At 41.8% G+C, this 22,989-nt stretch overlaps 1 protein-coding gene across 3 annotated transcripts in view; it reads left to right on the top strand.

Annotated features, from left to right (window-relative positions):
* ccser2a (coiled-coil serine-rich protein 2a) overlaps positions 1-22,989 on the top strand; it is a 568,362-nt gene that overhangs the window by 354,280 nt on the left and 191,093 nt on the right. For all 3 annotated transcript variants that reach the window (XM_078530898.1, XM_078530897.1, XM_078530899.1), the window contains exon 6: positions 16,578-16,785. In XM_078530898.1, the coding sequence (XP_078387024.1) occupies positions 16,578-16,785 (208 nt within the window). The remainder of the gene's footprint in view (positions 1-16,577; positions 16,786-22,989) is intronic.

The raw sequence follows: 22,989 nt of genomic DNA, 5'->3' as shown, positions 1-22,989 counted from the left end.
ACACATTTTGCAGAGAGTTCATGCTGACATGACTGATGAAATGAGGACAAGCAGCTGAAGCTTTGCTCTTTTTTCAACTTTCCGGGCAACCTTTGAGCCCCGTTTGCTAATTGAGACCAACCAGAGGCATACCTACTGTGAACAGAGACCTTTAAAACAGAAATTCTGCTTACCGCCACTGTCTGTAGATGAACAACCAGATTAACAGGCCACAACTTTAAATTGGGCATCAGGACCACTGAAAGTGTGTCTGATCAGCAGAGTCACTGGGCCACAGACTGTATTTCTTTCACTTATGGACTCTCATTTGATCAAACTATCTTTCCTCACTCTGTAACCTGTATTTGTGTGCATATGGGCCCTCCAAGTGTTTGTACGCATGTGAAAGTTGGTGCATATTTTATTATTTTACCCAGATCAGTCTAAGTGCAATACAACTAATTTCTTTCCTTATTAAACTCAAATAAAACTGTCTGATTGGCTCTTTTATGATCACAGCGGGTAAACAGTTAAACACTTACAGAATTGGCAAGTTCAAATTTTAAAAACCCTGTTATGATGGGAAAAGAAGGGAACCATTTCACCTCTCCTCACCTGGCCATAACAGAATACAGAGTACAATTTCAAAATTTGCTGATGATACCAAACTTGGAGGAGTTGGCAAATAGTGAGGATGATACGAATCCACTGTAACAGGACATAGGCTAGCAGAATGGGCAGACAAGTGGCAGATGATATCTAATACAGACAAGTGCGAGGTGATGCATTTTGGCAGAAGCAATAGGGAGAGGCATTATAGACAATGCACAGTTCCAAAGAGAGTCTCTCTGTTCCTGCACAAACTTCAAAAGTAGTAGGACATGTGAAGAGAGTGGTGAGAAAAGCATAGGCGATCTTAGGTTTCATAAATAGATGTATTGAGACGTTATGTTGAACCTTTAGTTGGGGCCTAACCAGACCTTTACCAAGTATTGTGTCCAGTTCTGGTGACCATACTTTAGGAAAGATGTGAAGGTCCTTGAGAGGGTGCAGAGGAGATTTACCATAATGGCTCCAGGGATGGGAGTTTTAGTTACAAGGGTAGGTTGGAGAAGCTGGGTTTGTTCTCCCTGGAGTAAAGGAGATTGAGTGGAGATTTGATAGAGGTGTACAAGATTATGACAGCATATTTTATAAACGAACAATGTTCCATTGTGGTGACACAATCAGACTATTATTAAACATGGAAAAAGAGGGTTTTTTGTAACTCTTTGTTTGCCGCAGAAAGTAACAAAGTGCAAATTTCAAAATGTAATCTTCAAAAATATCCACTTATTCCAGACTGTGAAATTAAAATCCCTTTGAGTACTGATGTGACATTACCAGATCATTTATCCTAGTTTAGTATCATTCATCCTGTAAAGTGCAACATAGTGATTACATTTCAGCGTCAAAATCCAAAGCAACTAAGTGTGCTTCATGATTACAATAAATGAAGCAACAGCCCAGAAGGATCCTTAATTGTTTATGTCAGCAACTGTTCCAAGACCCAAATGTGACTGATGTTAGCAACACCCAAATATAGGACTTTGGGCACATAATCTAGGTTAGCACCAGTGCATTACTTTGGGAGTGCTGCATGCCAGAGGCTCCATTCTTCAAAGTGTTAAACCAAGTTCCTGGTGCCTCTGTCCAATTGCACATCCATGACATTATGTGAAGAACAGAAAATTCTCCTAGCATCATGGGCCAGTATTCCTTCCTCAACCCCAATACCGTTATAAAACAGGTAAACTGGTCGCTCATCTCATTACTGTTTGTGGGGCTTTGCTACGTGCAGAATGGCTACTGCATTTGCCAGCAATGTAGCTCTCATTTTACCTCAATACAGTGCATTGCATGTGAAATACCTCTATTTATTTAAGATAAAGGCATTATCTAAAGGCAAGGTTTTTTTAAACTGCTCTCCCTTACTTATGAGGCACTGATCCAGCAGCAGTAATTTCAGGACAAGTAAAAGCAAAAATATTGCGGTTGCTGGAAACATGAAATAAAAACAGAAAAAGATGGAAAAACTCAGCAGGTCTGGCAGCATCTGTGGAGAGAGAAACAAGAGTTAACGTTTCGAGTTTGTATGACTTCTTCAGAGCTGACCCCCTTTGATAAGTGTATGGGGAGCTTATCTTATAACTGTTGAATATTGTGTTTTATTACAGAGCAGATTTTAAGCCTTGCTGCTTGTGGGTTTCTGACCAACCCACTGCAGATTTATGGCAAAAATGAAAAGTGTTATTTCTCATTAACATTAGTACTGAGGGAGAGCGTGCTTGCAGAGGGCAGTACTGAAGGAGCGCTGCACTGTCAGAGGAACAACCCTGAGGGTGTGCTGTACTGTCAGAGTGTCAGTACTGAGGGGAAGCTGCACTGTTGGAGGGTCAGTACTGAGGGAGAGCTGTGCTGGTAGAAGGAGCAGTATTGAGGGAATGCTACGCGCAGAGGAGCAATACCGAGGGAGCAAGTGTTGCACTGTCAGTTTCCATATATCAGATTTGATGTTAACCTGAGGTCCCATCCATCCTCTCAGGTGGACTTAAAATATCCATGGTATTGTTTTAAGAAGTACAGAGGTGTTCTCTCCTGTGTCATGGCCTATATTTATTCCTTAACTAATAGTTGCTTGGTTGTACAGAACTTGAGTATCGCTGAAAAAAAGACCAATGTCAAAGTTTTTCATCTTGCCCTCATCAGGAGACCAGGCAATGCCTATATCAGAGTCCACTTGCCAACCAACCAACACTCTCTTCTCATGAACTATAAATTGTTGTTCCCATTACATTTGGTATTCTTGCAAATGTCTTGATGAGTGCAAGACGAAAAACTTCGACATGGATCTTTTTCAGCAATCCTCAACTAACATTACATCAGATTATTTGGTCATCACCATTGTGGAACTTGGCTGTGTGCAAATTGGTTCCCATGTTTCCTACTTTACAACAATGACTAGGGGCAGAATGTTCCAATACTGCAAGCAGGGGGAAGCTTGATGGGTGGGCTGAGGTAGATGGGGGAACTAGATTAAAAGGTATGATAGTAAACAGGCAATAGCTAGAATTTAAAGACATGGTTTGCAACAAATGTGCATTACTTTAAGGCACAAAAAGCCAGCAAGAAAAGTGATCCAACCATGGATAACAAGAGAAGTTAAAGATTCTATAAGATCAAAGGAAGAGGCATATAAAGTTGCCCAAAAAAAGTAGCAAACTTGAGGACTGGAGGCATTTTAAAATTAAGCAAAGGAGAACCAAGGGCAGAATTTTCCATCATGCAGGTGGGTGCACCCCCGACCCGATTGGGCGTAAAATTGCACGCAATGACGTTGTGTGAGCGCCCTAATGTCATTGCGCACTCGGGCGATATTTCAGTTGGTGGGCATGCCCACCATTAATTAAGAGGCCACTTAAGACCCTTAACAGTCCAATTGACGGTGATTTTTCCTTGTCCGTGTGATTTTGTGCTCATCGCACTGGCAAAATGGGCAGGCGGCCAGCCAGCAATTTCAAAAACCTCATCCACAGGTGGAATAAAAAGGATCAGCAACATTGCCAGTGTGAATAGTGAGGGGTTTTGGAGATAGTTTGCTGCTGGTTGCTTATTGGTTCTTGGCAGCCTCATTTCTGTTCGGGGCTTCATTCTTAGCATTTCCAGGCTTCATTTTAGGACTTATTGGTGGCTGCAAGGCCCCCAGAGGATTCAGACCATGTGGAACCTTCCAGATATCAGACAGCTTCCCTTATCCTAGTAATGGGGATTGTGGCCCTGCTCACCATTGATGGATGGGCACTCAGCTGGGACACTCGGTGCCTCATCCATCTCCCTCATTGGTGCTGAGCACCTGAGATCAGTGTCTGTGTGAGGGCTTGCAGGTCTGAGTGCAACCCCCAGGGAACACTCCCTTATAGATGTTTAACTGTAAAATAAAATCCAGAATATTACTCAAGGCAAACTGCTGTAGCTTCAATAAAGACATATCACATGACCTGTAGCTCTCTTCCACTCTGCTGTGAAAATCCAAACTTCAGAATAAAGCTGCTTTTTGCAGCCCAAGACTTTTCTGCCTTGAGAGGATGATTGATTCAAACTACATCCTCTCTCAGCCACAGCTCCAGCTGCCACATCTCACACCTCTAGCTCAACAGCTCAAACTGCCCCCATGCTCTCCACAGTAACTCGAAAATACTTTTTTACCCTTTCATCTCAGGTTCCATTGTTTTCACACCTTTTTGAAACTCAAATCCTTTTCATATTTTCAACCCCCCCAGACAACCTGTATCATATCAATCTTTGCCCAACATAATTAAATCTCTCTCTCTCTCTCTCTCTCTCTCTCTCTCTCTCTCACACACACACACAAAGCCTTTTCACAGAATAAGACAATATTCCCCAAAATTATTTTTAAAAAACATCCATTTTTCACGGAGAGAAAACAGGAACCACAGACCAGTTAGCCTGACAGTAGCAGGGAAAATGCTAGAATCTATTATAAAGGATGTGATAACTGGGCACTTAGAAAATAAAGGTAGGTTTGGGCAGAGCCAACATGGATTTATGAAAGGGAAATCATGTTTGACAAACTTGTTAGAGTTTTTTGAGGATGTCACTAGCAGGATAAATAAGGGAGAACCAGTGGATGTGGTGTATTTGGACTTTCAGAAGGCTTTTGATAGGGCCCCACAAAAGAGGTTAGTCTGCATAAATAGAGCACATGGGATTGGGTAATGGACAGAAAACAAGAGTAGGAATAAATGGGTCATTCTCAGGTCAGCAGGATCAGTACTTGGGCCCCAGCTATTCACAATCTATGCCGATGATTTTGATGTGGGGACCAATTGTAATATTTCCAAGTTTACCGATGACTCAAAACTTGGTGGAAATATAAGTTGTAAGGAGGATGCAAAGAGGTTTCAAGGGGATCTGGACAGGCAAGACCAGGGCAGATGGAATATCATGTGAAAAAATGTGAAACTATCCACTTTGGCAGTAAAAACAGAAATGCAGAGTATTTCTTAAATGATGAGGGATTGGGAAGTGTTGATGTCCAAAGGTACCTGGGCGTTCTTGTTCCTAAGTCACTGAAAGCTAACATGCAGGTACGGAAAGCTATTAGGAAGGCAAATGGTATGTTAGCTTTATTGCAAGGGGATTTGAGTACAGGAGTAAGGAACCCTTGCTGCAGTTGTATGGAGCCTTGGTGAGACTGCATCTGGAGTATTGTGTAGAGTTTTGATCTCCTTGCCTAAGGAAGGATATACTTGCCAAAGAGGGAGTGCAGCAAAGGTTCACCAGACTAATCCCTGGGATGGCAGGATTGTTCTATGAGGACAGATTGAGGAGACTGGGCCTGTATTCTCTGGGGTTTAGAAGAATGAGAGGCGACCTCATTGACATGCGCAAAATTCTCACAGGGCTCAACAGGGTAGATAGAGGAAGGATATTTTACCAGGCTGGGGTTTCTAGAACACAGCTTCAGAATACGAGGTAGGCCATTTAGAACCAAGATGATAAGGAATTTCTTCACTCAGAGGGTGGTGAATCTTTGGAATTCTCTACCCCAGAGAACTGTGGAGGCTCAGTTATTGAGTATGCTCAAAGCAGAGGTCGATAGATTTCTAGATAGCAATGAAATGAAGGGATATGGGGATAGTGTGGTAAGATGGCATTGAGGTAGAAAGCCAGCCATGATCTAGTTAAATGGTGGAGCAGGCTAGAGGGGCCGAATGACCTACTCCACCCTATGTTCCTATATTCCTACGTTCTATTCAGATGCTCAACATAAACATCTCCGAAAGCTGTAGAAATTTCCACAGCTCCTTTGAACAAAAAGGGCATGGTGCAGATGTGAGAAATCTTTAAAATAAAAGTAAGCCAAATGCTGGAAGCAGGGGAAAATGGCCAAGAGGTACCTTATAACCCAGGTTTGTCCAACACTCCCTCCTCAGGGGGACCAGATTTGCATATTTTTCTCACTCAAGGGACCGATGAGTAAATTTCGGAAAGATAAGGTTTGGCACAACAAAAAACCAAATTTCAAAAAAAAGTTGGGTTTGAAGGAGAGAAACAATTGCTGAGCAAAAATTCAGAAATGTCATAGCAATAAATTATTAATTTAAAAATCAGTAATTAATATAAATGAGCAGAATGAGAGAGCATCAGTGTGTGTGTGTCCGGCTCGCTCCCAGTCTCAGGGTGGTCAATCACTCACCCTCACCCACTCTCAGGGGGTGCATGTGTCAGTGAGAAACCTGAGACTGGGTGCAAGGCAGACTCGCACTCTCACCCCGCCACCCCCCTAAACACACAGTCCCTCGCACTCTCCTCCCCCACACACACACAGTCCCTTGCACTCTCCTCCCCCACACACACACACAGTCCCTCGCACTCCCCCCCCACACACACTCCCTCGTACTCCCCCCCCCCCCCCCCCCCCACACACACACACACACACACACACACACACACTCTCTCACACAAACCCCCGCCCCTGCCGAATGCATACACTCATACCCTCACTCCCACATACTCAGCATGCCATGGTTTCCTACCCAGGTCACCAAAACTTCGCCATCCAGGAACCAGACGTTTCTGACTCCTCGGGCTACAGCCCTGAAATTCCAGACTCCCTGGGATCCAGCCCCAATGAACCTTCTCTTCCCCAGGCCCAGCAGCCCTCAACACACTCACCAATGCCAGTGTTCGCTGCTTCTCCGGTCAGAGTCTGTTTCCTTCTCTAATTTGCTCACTTGAGCCTATCAGCAGCAAACGTTGGAAAGATGCAGTCTCTGATTGGAGGTGCAGCTCCATGCAGAATCTTCCATTGAAACCCACATGTTTGACCGGAAGTTTGAAAACTGGTTCCGGGGGCCAGTTAGAAGGGCTTCATGGGCCAAACGTTGGGCCAACCTGTTTTAACCCTTTGCTGGGGAGAGGTGTCAACTTAGACATGAGAGTGACAGCACTGAGGCTGGAACGTTGTGGGTGGGGGATTGTAGATACAAGCCCAACCCCATCCACTTCATATATTATTTATGCTCAACTTCACTATTATTGGGACATATAACACACCTACACTTTCTAGTTCATATTCTTTACAGAGGGTTAGCACGGTAGCACTGGTCTTCTATCTGAGTTTAGTTTCTTAGACCTTGGGCTGGTTTCACACTTCTTGCAATAGTTAGAGATAAGCCAGTCACTTCTGCAAATCTGGTGTTTACTCTGACTATTGATGCTGATTGCTATTTGCCCAGTTATATTTAATTTTAATAGCTTGACTACTTCCGGCTGAGCTGGGATGGCAATGTATTAGAATGTTTTCGGAATCACTTCAAGATGTGCCTTTCACTGCTGTCATTTGAGAGGCATTTCATTGTGGGGACAGACTCAAACTGGTGGCTCTCTATGATCCTTAAAAAACAGCAACTGAAGTAGCAACATCTCTTACCAGTGATTAGATTTTGCACCTTCCTAATATTCAGTGCACAAGGGAAGTGATTGCTTTAAAAATATCCCTCCTTTTCTTCCTTTCATATTAAATATTTCAATGAGGATAATGTTTCTGTTTTATAGCCATTAGAGTGTGGAAGAAGAGAAAATATATATCGATGACAAAAATGTTTTTCTTTAATTTATTCATGGGATGTGGGTGTCACTGGCAAGGCCAGCATTTAGTGGCAGTAGATTTTGTCCACAGATATTTTTGATGGAACTTAGTGCTCCTGTTGATGTACACACAGTTTCTGCAGATGTGGTAATGTGCAAGTCATTGGATTTTTATGGTTACTGAAATGTTAAACTCAAAATATGAGGCTGTAAGAATCATTAGTTCACATTCAAATGTAATAAAACAATAGGGGTCCTTCACTTCATTAGAATTTCTGAAAGTATGGTTTATAAAGCAATGCGGCAGAAAACATTGTAAAACATGGTTTGTGTCCTGCAATGTAAATCAGTTATCTGTGCACATTCTAATAATGAGGAGCAGGTGAGATCCTTGCTGCTAAAGGGCCATTTTAAATTAAAGATTACTGAATACATTAAGAGAGAGATGGCATGAAATGCAATGCAAGAAACCATTTCAGAGCGCCTTAGATTCTTTCAAAAGAGGCAAGTTATTTTGAGTGGACACCTTTAGTGAGAGACAAAATGTTGTCTATCTGTGCCAATGTGTGTTGTTTACAGATTTCTCATTTCTGTAACTGATTTTGACTTTTTCATGATAAATATTTTAAGTACTATCAGTGGACCTTGCATTCATTTTGCAAACATTATAGTGACTAAATGTAAGTTTAAAATGTCAAAATTAATTTTTGTTTACGATTCTATCCAGTAGCCTGGAGCAATTTTGTATTTTTTATTGGTTGTAGGTGGCGAGTGATATTAGCAAGGAAGTATTTATTATCCATTTTCACTGTCTCTGAGAAGGTGTAGGGTCTTGCTCTTTGAAACACTGCAGTCCTTGTAGTGATAGGGCTTCCTACAATAATGTTAGGCAGGGAGTCCCAGAATACTGACCAGTGATTTCATACATTGCAACAGCGACTATACTTCAAGTAGTCGACTGACTGTAAAGTGCTTTGAGAGGTCCAGTGGTTGCATAAATTGCTATATAAATGCAAGCCTTGTTTCCCTCCCCCATGCTCCCCTTGCCCCCATGCTCCCCTTGCCCTCATGCTCCCCTTGCCCCCATGCTCCCCTTGCCCCCATGCTCCCCTTGCCCTCATGCTCCCCTTGCCCCCATGCTCCCCTAGCCCTGTTTGTATTGCTGTGGACACCAGCAAAGTGCTTTCACCATCAGCAGCGTCATAATTCCTGGTTCCTGAGAAAGTAGCAGCTCTGAAGTAAATATGGGGGAAGACTTGAGGCTCTTTGCCAGTAGATGAAATGGATAGATATCTTCACCATGTAAAAACTGTTGCTTTATGTAGGAGATTCTTTTAACTCAAAACCGACCATTTAAAGTATATTGTATGTATTGTGCTTGGTGACTTGGTTGGATTTTCTTGATTCTTTCTAGAAAAGGAAGATTCCAGACTTGGGTGAATTGATACTTAGTATAGAGTATTCCTTCCTTGTCAGTGTTTTTAACTTAGTTCATCCAGTTCTTTGTCTTAATTCCATTGCTAGTTTGGAGAAACAAATGACAGGATTTGACATTGCATGATTATACAAGGATGCTTTAATGTTGGCTGCAATGTATCAAAACTTATTTTCGCCAGACGATTTCTGCCTTTGGGAGATTATATAAAATCAGTAAGTCCTCTGTTTAGATTGGAGAGAGGAAAATATATAGAAATATTTGTTATGTGATATATTGACCAAACCATTATTATCATTAGCTTTTGGAGGCACCATCTGAAAAATATGTTTATGATGTAGGAAAAGGATTGAGCTGAATATTTCAAATCTGGGTCACCATTTCATGAAAAATGTTTAGTAAAGAGTGTTTTTGTTTGAGAATGTGTGTACAATGCTTCAAAATTCATGATGCTGCCAAAGTGATGAACAACCATCTCTCTTTTGGAGCAAAAGGAAAGTGATAATTCTTTGTTAAGTATCAATTATATGCACAGTAGCTTAAAGTTGGCTTCATTTTGTGTTGACCAGATGTTTGTTAGTATTCTCATTAACTGCACAATATTAAAAGTTTGAATCAGTTGGTATACTGTTACTTAATTCTTGATGCTGCTTTCTGATGATATGACAGTGGGGAGTAAACAACAGATGTTTTTGTAGGCCGTGAAGGCACTACATTGTTCTTTCTGATTAAAATGTGTTTGGGCTCTTCATAGTTCGGATAGCATACCATATACACTCAAGTGACTATATGAGAGTAGTGATGTTGTTTTGGGTACATGGATTGTGCAAATAACGTTCAACCTGGTAGCTGAGGGATTTCAAGATTTATATTAGTTGATGTTGAGTTATCTACTTTGCCACCCTCTGGACAGTGCACATCACTGTAGAGACTAGGCCTGCATCAGTCAGCTGAAGAAACAAGGATAAGACGCAGGAAATAGGGAGTAAATGTGGGTCCTGTTGTGATTTCAGAAGATTGGGATGGGAACGACTGTCTACAGGAAATATAGTTTCCAGTAAGAAAAAGGAATTTAGAAGGGTGAGCTAATCTCTTTTTGTTTGCATGACCTCCTCGGATTATAGCTACAGATCATCTGGTGTATCAGTCAAATCCTTTCAGTTTAGTCACGGATAAATTGAGATCTGCCCTTTCCAAACCTATACCACAGATATTAATTGAGAAGCAATGCAAAGCTCCACGTTTGCTATGCTTGCTTCTATTCACGGAGCAATGATTCTAGCAAAACATTGCAATTTACTTTTCAAGGGACTTCAGCTTGAAACATTCACTATTCTCTACATACCCTTGCTTCTCTACAAAAAGAGCTCAATTATGTTTTGGGGGTCGCTTGTCCAGTTTTAGAAAAGGTTGTATGGCACCTTTTTATATATTTCATGCATTTTTCTTGTTTTTTTTTAAACCGTGTTTTCTGATCTATTTTACATTTAGTCTTTTACTGAAGATGCTGTCTTCAAATTATTTTTAAAGAAGCTTATGATGCAAAACAAGTCTATCCAAAGGGTTAAAGCCCCTTGTGGTAGACAACCACAAGGATACTGTAGAATACTCAAATATTTTCTCAATGTCACATTATGTACAAAGGTATAGGATTATTGTAGTAAATGTATGAATGTTAATTGTCCCTACAGACGGTGTACCAAAGGCACACTATTTTCATCATCTCTCCATCACCCAGCAGGCTAACACCTTATCACTGAATACATAACATGGCAACCATTTTATACAACCTGTGTGAAATGGGAAGTCAATTAGATTTAGTAAATGGCCTTTAGGAATGATTCTATTCTGTGCTGTGGTGTTGGGAAGAATCCAGCCTGAAGCATTATCCCCAGAGCCAAAATTGTTTTTCTTTCAGTCAGTGCATTCTGGATAATACCTAGACACTGAGTCCTTGTAATCCAGTTTCCATTCTCAGCCATGCAATTTAGATGCAGAATACATCTTTCCTTCAAAGAAAATAAAGCTATCAAGCATCAGTTTAATCAAAATTTCAATTTTATAGTTATGCAAATCAAAAATGTAAGTCTTTGTTGGGACATCTTTTTCAGCTTTCCGGAATGTTCCATTTACTTCAGTCCTTCTGCTGCAGCCAAATTGCAAGTTATTGGTTTCCTTCCACCCCCCCCCCACCTCTTTTTTAAATTTTCTTGATTTGATGCTTTTCTCCAATAGACTAATGTTATGGTTTTCCCTCGATTGTTCGACTTGTAACAATGAATTGTTCCAAGTGACAAAAATTAGGTATGAACCAATGCTACCAAATATGTCGTCTTGTGCAAGGTATTCAGACAGAGTTTGTTGTTCGTCTGATGTTATGGCAAAATTTCCCACACTGGAAACCTTTTATTAATGTACCAGTAAAGCAATGAGAGACAATCTTGTCTTGTAGCATTAAACAACAACAGAGGAAAAGGCAGGTCACCCAAGAACAACAGTTTGCATTTCTGTAGTGATCTTAAGGTAAAAAAGTATTTCACCAACATAAAGAAAGAAAAATCAAACCAAAGGAGGAGATATTAGGAAAGTTCTTAAAGGAAGATGCAACTGGAGAAGTTGAGTGGTTTAGTGAATGAATTCCACAGCATGGGTTTTTTTTTAATTCATCCACGGGATGTGGGCTTTGCTGGCTGGGCCAACTTTTATTGCCCATCCCTAGTTACCCTTGAAAAGGTGGTGTTGTGCTGCCTTCTTGAACCGCTGCAGTCCATGTGCTGTTAGGAAGAGAGTTCCAGGATTTTGACCTAGTGACAGTGAAGGAATGGCGGTATATTTCCAATTCAGGGTAGTGAGTGACTTGGAGGGGAACTTCCAGGTGGCGGTGTTCCCATCTATCTGCTGCCCTTGTTCTTCTAGATGGTAGTGGTTGTGGGTTTGGAAGGTGCTTTCTAAGGAGCCTTGATGAATTCCTGCAGTTCATCTTGTAGATGGTACAAACTGCTGCTACTGTGAGTTGGTGGTGGAGGGAGTGAATGTTTGTGGATGTGGTGCCAATCAAGCGGGCTGCTTTGTCCTAGATGATGTCAAGCTTCTTGAATGTTGTGGGAGCTGTACTCACCCAAGCAAGTGGGGAATATTCCATCACACCACTGACTTGTGCCTTGTGGATGGTGGGCAGGCTTTGGGGAGTCAGGAGGTGAGTTACTCGTCGCAGGATTCCTAGCCTTTGACTGGCTCTTGTAGCCACTGTATTTATATGGCTAGTCCAGTTCAGTTTCTGGTCAACGGTAACCCCCAGGATGTTGGATTCTCTCTTGTTGGAGATGGTCATTGCCTGGCACTGGTGTGGCGCAACTGTTACTTGCCACTTGTCAGCCCAAGCCTGGATATTGTCCAGGTCCTGATTAATTTGGACATGGACTGCTTCAGTATCTGAGGAGTTGCAAATGGTGCTAAACATTGTGCAATCATCAGCAAACAACCCCATTTCTGACCTTCTGATGGAAGGAAGGTCATTGATGAAGCAGCTGAGGAACTCCTGTGGTGATGTCCTGTAGCTGAGGTGACTGACTTCGAACAACCACAACCATCTTCCTTTGTGCTAGGTATGACTCCAAACAGCAGAGAGTTTTCCCCTGATTTCCATTAACTCCAGTTTTTGTAGGGTTCCTTGATGCCACACTCTGTCAAATGTGGCCTTGATGTCAAGGGCAGTCACTCTCACCTCATCTCTGGAGTTCAGCTCTTTTGTCCATGTTTGAACCAAGGCTGTAACGATCTCAGAGCTGAGTGGCCCTGCAGAACCCAAATTGAGTGTCAGTGAGCAAGTTATTGCTAAGCAAGTGCGGCTTGATAGCACTGTTGATGACCCCTTCCATTACTTTACTGATGATGGAGAGTAGACTGATGGGGCAGTAATTGGCTGAGTTGGATTTGTCTTGCTTTTTGTGTCCAGGACATACCTGAGCAATTTTCAACATAGCCAGATAGATGGCAGTGTTGTAGCTGTACTGGAACAGCTTGGCTAGGGGCACGGCAAGTTCTGGAGCACAAGTCTTCAGTACTATTGCTAGAATATTGTCAGGGCCCATATCCTTTGCAATATCCAGTGCTTTCAGTTGTTTCTTGACATCATGTGCAGTGAATCGAATTGGCTGAAGACTGGCATCTGTGATGCTGGGGATCTCCGGAGGTAGCCGAGATGGGTCATCCACTCGGCACTTCTGGCTGAAGATTGTAGCAAATGCTTCAGTCTGATCTTTTGCACTGATGTGCTCGGCTCCCCATCATTGATGATGGGGGTATTTGTGGAGCCGCCTCCTCCAGTGAGTTGTTTAATTGTCCACCACCATTTGTGACTGGATGTGGCAGGACTGCAGAGCTTAGACCTGATCCGTTGGTTGTGGAATCGCTTAACTCTCTTTCACTTGCTGCTTATGCTATTTGGCACACAAGTAGTCCTGTGTTATAGCTTCACCAAGTTGCCACCTTGTTTTTAGGTTTACCTGGTGCTGCTCCTGGCATGCCCTCCTGTACTCTTCATTGAACCAGGTTGATCCCCTGGTTTGATGGTAGTGGTAGAGTGGGGGATATGCCAGGCCATGAGGTTACAGATTGTGTTTGAGTATAATTCTGATTCTGATGGCCCACAGCGCCTCATGGATGCCCAGTCTTGAGTTGCTAGATCTGTTGGAAATCGATCCCATTTAGCACAGTGATAGTGCCACACAACACAATTGAGTGTATCCTCAATGTGAAGGCGGGACTTCGTCTCCACAATGACTGTGTGGTGGTCACTCCTACCGACACTGTCATGGACAGATGCATCTGCGGCAGGCAGGTTGGTGAGGATGAGGTCAAGTGTGTTTTTCCCTCTTGTTGGTTCCCTCACCACCTGCTGCAGACCCAGTCTAGCAGCTACATCCTTTAGCACTCGGCCAGCTCGGTCAGTAGTCATGCTGCCGAGCTACTCTTGGTGATGGACATTGAGTGTCCCCCACGGATAATCGCTGATTATGATGCATGTAAATGATTTGGGGATGCACAAGTACGTAGAGAAGGTTCAGAGGGGAGGTGAAAAAGCATATTAGAGAAGCAAGGAGGGACTACGAGAAAAGGCTGGCAGCCAACATAAAGGGGACTCCCAAAGCCTTCTATAGGCATTTAATAGTAAAAGGGTGGTAAAAGGAGGAGTAGGGCCGATTTGGGGCCTAAAAGGAGTTTACGCATGGACAAAGGGCTATTAAATGATTGCTTTGTATCTGTCTTTACCAAGGAAATAGATGCTACCCAGGCCATGGTGACAGACCAGGAAACTCTGTCACTAGAAGGGTTCAAAATTGATAAGGAGGAAGTGTTGAATAGACTGTTGGTACTTAAAGTTGACAAGGCACCAGGACTGGATGAGATACATCCAAGGGTATTGAAGGAAGTGAGAGTAGAAATTGCAGGGGCACTGACAATAATCTTTCAGTCTTCCCTAGGCTCAGGGTGGTGCCAGAGGACTGGAGAATTGCAAACAATATGTCCTTGTTCAAAAAAGGCTGTAAGGATAAGCCCAGTAATATTCCAGTCAGTTACACTTCAGTGGTGGGCAAGATTCTAGGAACAATTAATTGGGATAGAATTAGTAATCACATGGAAAAATATGGGTTGATAAGGAAGAGTCAGCTTGGATTTCTAAAGGGGAAATCACGTTTAACTAACTTGCTGGAGTATTTTGAAGAGGTAACAGAAAAAGTCGATAAGGGTAATGCTGTTGATGTGGTGTACATGGACTTTGAAAAGGCATTTGATACAATGCCACACAACAGACTTGTGAGAAAAGTTATTGCTCATGGAATAAAAGAGATAGTAGCCACGTGGATACAAAATAGGTTAAAAAATAGGAAGCAGAGAGTAATGCTCAATGGACATTTTTCTGGCTGGAGGAAGATTTGTAGTGGAGTTTCCCAGGGGCCGGTATTGGGACTCTTGCTTTTCCTGACATAAATTAATGATCTTGATCTTGGTGTGCAGGGGACAATTTCAATGTTTGCAGATGATACGAAGCTTAGGAGTGTTGTGAACTGCGAGGACAGTGTGGAACTTCAAGAGGGACATAGACAAGTTGGTGGTGTGGACAGATAGGTGGCAAATGATGTTCAATGCAGAGAAGTGTGAGGTGATGCATTTTGGTAGGAAGAACACAGACAATATAAAATAAGAGGTAAAATTTTGAAGGTGGTGCAGGAGCAGAAAGACCTGGGTGTATATGTGCGTAGATCATTGAAGGCGGCAGGATAGGTGGAGAGAGCAGTTAATAAAGCATATAGTATCCTGGGTTTTATTAATAAGGGCATAGAGTACAAGAGCAAGGAGGTTATGCTAAATTTAAATAAGACACTTGTTGGACCTCAGCTGGAGTATTGTGTACAGGTCTGGGCACTACATTATAGGAAGGATGTGAACACATTGGAGACAGTGCAGAAGAGGTTTACAAGAATGGTTCCAGGAATGACAAACTTCAGCTATGGGGATAGATTGGAGAGGCTGGGACTGTTCTCCTTGGAGAGAAGAAGGCTAAGAGGATATTTGATAGAGATGTTCAAAATCATGAGGGGGCTGGTCAGAGTGGTTAGGGAGAAGCTATTGCCATTCATAAAAGGATCAAGAACGAGAGGGCACAGATTTAAAGTGATTTACAAAAGCAGCAAATGTGACGTGAGAAAAAACTTTTCCGCACGAGTGGTTCGGGTCTGGAATGCACTGCCTGGAAGTGTGGTGGAGGCAGGTTCAATCGAGGCATTCAAGAGGGCATTAGAAGGTTATCTGTCATGGGTTGAAGCGAGTGTAACATTTAATGCGCAAAAGAAATTGAACTCAAAACCAGTTTAATTTTAACTCAGTGCGTTAGATTGTGTGTAAAATCAGGAAGGGACAAGCCAGGTTATCTACAGTATTGAATTTTGTAATGTTGACACTTTTTCACAGTCCAACCTGTGGAAACACTTTAGGCATAGCCACAAATTAAGCAGATTTGCAACACCACTGCGAATAAAATAAAATCCCTAAATTGGATATTCCAAGCTCGATTTCTTCCAACTCAGATTAGTGCTCAGAATTTCATGCCATTCAAACAGGATTTCGCTCTTAATCCTCTGGTGGTGTCCCAATAACCTGCCTGGATATTTATCTCTGCATTGGACCAACCTTTTTGGCATTATACATGGCATGGTAAAGAGAATTGTGTTGCATGAGGTACTGGAACCTAACAAAAATATACTGCTGTTCAATTCTGGCATAAGCTATTTCATCCGGATTCAGGTGATTACTGGTGAGGGTGGAACAAAACTAAGATTTAATTTCATATCTTGTCGTTGGGATTCCAAAAACATCAGAGCTGTAACTTCATAATTAGTCTATAGCATAAATGCAACCACTATTATTGGAAATACAATCATCAAAAATATTTTAATTGTTCTATTTTTCTGATAGAATGCAAGAAATGACAATTGACCTTCCGTTTCAGGAGTCCTGTTTCCCAGGAGCCTCCAGTGGGCCACTTTGATTGGCATGCGGCTTCAAGTTACTGCTGGCCTCCAAGCAGTCACATCAGATCCTCTCGGCCCATGACGGAGAACACTGTGATGCTGGATGTGCTGACACTGCGACACATGGTGCATGACTGCACCTCTGTAAAAACCCAGATACTTAAATTGAAGAGATTGCTGCAACAGGTACACTATTTACTATCTTACATCATATATATCTTATTGTCCATATTGTATTTGTTAGATTCTGAAGGTCAATTAGGGATGGATAACAACTGCTGGCCTTGCCAGTGACCCTTGCATCCCATGAAAGAATAAAAAAAGCTAAAGCTACTGTTAATAGGTTACACACTTAAGTTACAAGGCAAAAGTAAATTAATTTGCAAACCTCTGCTATGCTTAGTGTAGAGTAGAAATGAACTAATGTTTTATGTACAATTATATTTATTTCCACTGCACAACCAGTTCCCTGCTTCAACAGGATCTGAGTGACCATTTTGCAAGTAAGTGGAACATAATTTCATTGGGAACAGCATTAGTGAGTTAGGTTAAAAAGTAATCTTGTCCTCTTCCACAAGCTCAGTTTTATATCTTTTTGACATCGCTGCTACACACAGTAAAATTTCAGGTCTGCTCAATCACAGACTTGACTAAGGGGATGCGAAATAAAGAAAACCAAAGTTAGTTATCTTACTAGTTTCACTTTTGAATTTTGAGTATTGCTTTAAGACCACAGGAACAGTGGTAAGGGAGGGAGAGGAAGGGAGGTTGATCTGCAGGAGAAGTATTTGGTTCAGTGAGGAACCATCATTCCGATGAGATGTTTTGATTGGGATACTATATGGAGGAATAATAGCTGCATGTGTAACAGATAGCAGCAATGGAGAAGCTGCTGAATGCTTTTCAGTGATTTAATTTGTGTTGAGTTGTGTTGTGTTGGGCATTGTTCAGTGTGGCAGTGGTCAAAAGAAAAGTTTGCATCATTGCATAGTGAAGGGAGGGATAGCTGTGGCACCAAGCCTTTAAGGTGGGTAGTAATGGCACGAAGACAAGTCGGTGAATGGGGCCTTGACTAAGGTTCTCTTTAATCAGAGGTACAAAGGACAAGCCCCAAGATATTTATCTTTATTAAGTGTTTCAAGATGAGTGTTATCGCTTACTTTCGTAATTCCTGATATGTCTAGTTTGAGAGTTTTGAGTTAAGCTGGCCAATGATATGTGGATGCAATAAATTCAATTAGTATTGTTGGAGCTTTCGTGGTTGGAAATGCAAATTAATATGGTGTACAGTTTAATAAACATCAAGCTTCAACAGTTATCATGTCTAATTAAACACAGATGGAGGCCATTCAGCCAATTCTTCACGAGCAATTCAAAGCTAATCTTCTGCCTTGCTTTCTCCTACAGTCCAGTACCTTGCACTGATTCATCTAATTTTCCTGTGTGGTCCCTGCCTCAATCACTCAATGCCAAAGTAGTCTGTCCTTCCGTAACCCACTTTGAAAAGAAGCTTTTCCTCATCACATTCTCACTCTGTGAATATTTTAGATTGGTAACCCCCATGACCCAACTCCCTGACCAGAGGAAATACGTTTACATTTCATCTATGTGTAGCATTGATCTGCCAAGAAAATACTATATTATTTATTTAAAGCTGCTGATGAGTTGAACATTTATAAGTTGAGGTAATTTATATGTTTTCCATTATATTGAGCTCATCCTGGAATTCTACCTATCATTCTACAAGACAATGGGCACTACCCGGATATGGAAAATTGTCTACCCTTATTACTTAATTCATTGCCACTTTGAATATACCCTTGCATGATCTAGATTTTTTCTTTTATTACCAACAGGTCCAGACTTAATTTTCTGTTATGTCTGATGGATCATCTGTCCTGTAGGTGCACCGTGACATGATAAGCCAGTATTATTGATCTACTTAGTTAGATTGGGATTTAACATTTGCATTAGATTTTATTCAAGTTTAAGAAAAGATGTACTGATATTTATTGGGATTTGCGGTTAAACATTTTGTTCTAACAAATTCTAATACTTTTCAGGACACAAATTCCCTTTCCATGCATCTGTTCAGTAGCTTTGAAATAAAACCTTCCAAATACCAGCTAGGTTTGGAGTAATGAAAATTGAATTGCCTCATGCAAAAGTCAATGCAGGTAATAGTGCCGATGCTTGGGTGCCACGCATAGAGTTCTGTTAAAAGTTTACAGTATCGGTACTGAAAACACAGGTGAAAATAGAGCCAACGTTCTTCCTTAATGTAGTGTCAAAACAGCAAAAAATGGTTTAGCTTTCGTCCTATCTTTTCTCTTTTAGGGACCATCTGACCCTGGAAGTGATCAGGAAGTTCTGCTCATTTTGCTGCTCTCAAGGGGCAGAGGGGCTGCTTCTGATGCTTGGTTTCGTCTAGCCTATCAGTAACTTACTCACTGTTGCACAACTAAATCTTTTAATAACGCTACTATGTTTAACTTCAGTACACCACCACTCAGGGGTAGGAGCAATAACACAAAGTGAGGAGGCAGAGCTTTGGGATTCAGAGATTTAAGGGAAGGAGGCAACATCATTAGGACAAAAACTTTCTGCAAGTGTGTGCCCCAGCCAGCGTGTTCCTTATGTAAATGCACAGAAACAAGTTTCCCATATAGCAAATGGTGCCTTTTCTGTGCTCCTGTACACTTGGGGAAATAAGGACTTCACCACAAGTGTAATTGTGATTTTTGGCTGGAAGAGATTTTTCAGTCAAAGCCATAGGACTTCTGCTGAATTCATTCGAATTGGTAAACTGCCTTAAGTTATTCTGAAGATCTTTCATATTAAAAAAAGGAATTTTTGCATGAATATTTTAAAATGTGCAACAGGGATGCAGGTTTTCTATTAAATAATAACTGAAATGGCAGTGAATAATCACCCATTTGCCTGTCTGATATGTATTTGACAGCCCAGCTCATTTAGACTGGTGTGGGTATGGAAATTACATTGTTTATTAATAGATAAAGGTCAGAATGAACTGGCAGTGCACTTTTTCTGTGCAAGTTGACATTCAATTAAACATAAAGAAGTTGTCACTTTCACATTGGTAAGACTAACACCTACGCTATCCTTACAGTGCATGTGGCACTGTCCTATCAACCACCTCTTGCCAAGTTATTTTTGACTCACTGAGGGTGGGGCTGAGCCAGGGGACAGAATAACTTGCCCATTGCACAATATGAACACATGAAACATTGCAGGTTACATTGCACACAGAAACCTCTGATCCCAAAATCCCAACAATGGGTGTCCAGCTCATACTGCTGGCACCAACAGATAAATTTCACACAGTGGGAATGGGTAAAGCCAGAACAGCCAGATCTGTCTACTTACCCATCTCCTTGTACTATTGGAACTTATACGTATAAAAAATGTTTACTATACCTTGGCCTTGTTCTCTGTGATTCATGGAATGACAATGAACAAAGACAATTTGTCTACATGACAATGAGCAGCTACTGCTGCTGCTGCTCCCAATCTTTGAGTTCCTCACCTCCCCATGGATGTTTATCAGGCCAACTCCCAAATCTGCACTGATCCCATGGATTTACCGTTCACACTCTGCCCTGGACCACCTCACTGCTCTTTGTTCTTGGATTCAGTCCTGCAGCTCTTTGTTCCTATGCTGATGTTTGGATCTGCTGGGCTGCATGGCTAGCAGTTTTCTGCCCTTCCAGCAGCACCAAAATGGCTGAACTCTGGTCACATATCATTCTCCCTGACAGTGACCATGCTGCATTACCCCTCATCTCTATAATCTTTGTCACAGTTGACCACACCATCCTCCTCCAATGCCTTCCCTCCATTGTCCAGTTGAGAGCGATCATTCTCATTTGGTTCCACTCTTACTTTTCTAGTCATAGCCAGAGAACCTCCAATAGTTTCCCTAAGACACTCCCAATCTTTCTTATATAGGTGCTGCTTCGTGGTGTCCTCATCTGCAAACAAGGGGTCAGTTTCTATATCTACCTGTCAACTACCTCTGTAGATCCTTCAGCTTCTTCTGTGTTGTCAGACTACTTGTTTGAAATTGAGTCTTGGATGGAAATACAATTTCCTCCAGCTAAGCATTGGAAAGACCAAAGCTTTTGTCTTCAGCTACTACACGTTGTCACCAATTAACTCACCAGCTATTGTCCCAAGCTGAACCAGATAATTAGCAACTTTAGTGTCTGTTTGACCCTGAACATTGATTCCCACCTCATGTGTTCCACCAGCTCCTTCCATCATCTGTTTCCATCTCTGACTCAGTTCCTCTGCTACTGCTGCTACCTTCACCCATGCCTATTACCTCTAGACTCAGCTATCTAATACTTTCCTGGCTGGCCTTGCACCTCCACAACCTATACATGTCAGCCATTCAAAACTCTTCTGCCTATATCCTATCCAACCCTCAGTCTAGCTCATCCATCATCCTTGTGCTGGCTTCTCATTTTGGTGCTGAAATTGTTGCATGCCTCATGCTTCCATATTTCTGTAACCTGCACCTCTCCTCCCCTGTCACCACCTCCCAGAAGTTACTATTCCTTCGACTCTAGCCTCTTGTGAATTCCCCCCCACTCCTGCCCACCGTTCCTTCACTGCACCACTGGCAGATGTACAGTTCTTTGAAGCTCCCTAGGCCCATTCTCTAAAATTCTGCCAAAATCCTTCTGCCCCTCCACCTCCCTCTCATCCTTGGCCCTAAAACCCACTTTGACCAGCCTTATTCTCGCCCCTCATATGATTGCATGTGATTTATCAATCTTTTTTCTGATTGTGTCGATGAAATACAATGGAAATTTTTTCTGCCTTAAGGACACCATAAATGCAAGTAAATATTATCCTCTCATTGCATTTTTTAATTAGTTTACTAAGTATAGAAAAAGAGTATGAAGATGGTATTAGAGTAGATAGATAGCTTTGAAAGTGAAGCTGGTACAAGTATGATGGTCTGAATGGTTCATCTGAGTACTGAAATTTCTACATGAAATAGCCAGTTACGACTGCAGAGAGTTTGGGAGAATTTTGCCTCTCAATAAAGCCTGATTCTCACTGTGGCTGTAGGAAGATAGAGAGGTGTGTCACATGAGAGAATTCTGCTGTAGGAGCCTTAGGCCTCAGAGGTAAAGATAGGAAGGGAGAAATTGGATGTAGATTTGTGGAATAACTCATTAGAGTGATGGCACTTGTTTGGCTTCACCGTTCCATTGAAACACAATTCCTATACCCTGCCCTATTTCCAGCTTTCGTCCTATCCCAGCATTTTTGAAATATAAACTGAGTTATGCTGTAATATAAAGCAACTTTTACTTGGAGGTGGACCCCGACCTTCCCACCCACCTCAACTGTAGCCTGCCTATTATTGCCAGAAATAAATTGGAGGGAAGGAGGTTTAGGTGCTTAATAAATACAAAAAATATTGCTTCCCTGTAAGTGAGGAAACTGCAAATAATTATATCAGAGATTGATTTAATGTTCAGTAAAACCTAATTATGTGAAAGATTGAGGGATATTGACAGGTAATAATGAAGATTTGCGATAAACAAACAATTTCCAATATGTATCCTTGTCTGTGTTGGAGTCTCTGCTCTCCTTGTCTGAGACTGTATGAGTGAAGTAGAATGACGGCTGTCTTGAGGCATTTTGCAGCCAATATCTGGGTACGTCATCACTTTGAACATGCTGCTCTGTGATACCCTTTCTCTCTCTGCTGCTGTTTTTTTGTAAATCTCCTGAACACTCCAGCATTGGGAAAAGAGAACCAGCTTTATATAAAAATAAGCCATTACACTTCTCTGCAGAGTCCAGCAAAATATTTAAGTGTTTTGGGAATAAAATAAGCACAGAGTACATCATGATTGGAAAAATCATTTTTGCAGCCCTAGTTCATAATGGGAAAATTGCCCAGTGAAGCATGGTCCATCTCCCCTACTGGGGAAGAATACATTAACATAAAAATTCATTGGTCTATATTCGTCGCTGGACTGCATTGGCCTCGTTGGGGTGCTGGCTATGGGAGGGAAAAATCCAATGTTTCTGGTGTAGAAAAATAAGCTAAACTAACAGGGATGATACTGTGGTGGGAGCTCATACTGACTGAAAATGGCAATGGGAGGCTGCTTAGCTTATTTTTTTATTCCCCAATCAAATAATCCTAGCTACCTAATCTGGTCCAATCCCAGGGCTGATAAAAACAGACCACCTCAAATCAAACCTCCGCATCGAACGTTCTATGTTGGAGGTGAACGAGACTGACCATCATCAACCTGCCTCCCATTCTGCCCATCGCATAGCTGCTCCTCTCCACAACCCTTACCATTCCTTCCCTCCTTGATGGCTGCAGTTTTCAATTCA

The sequence above is a fragment of the Cetorhinus maximus genome, chromosome 27, assembly GCF_964194155.1.
Source record: "Cetorhinus maximus chromosome 27, sCetMax3.hap1.1, whole genome shotgun sequence".
In the NCBI taxonomy this organism is placed as follows: Eukaryota; Metazoa; Chordata; class Chondrichthyes; order Lamniformes; family Cetorhinidae; genus Cetorhinus; species Cetorhinus maximus.
The sequence above is the reverse complement of the archived record's forward strand: the minus strand, read 5'-3'. Positions and strand labels throughout refer to the sequence as shown.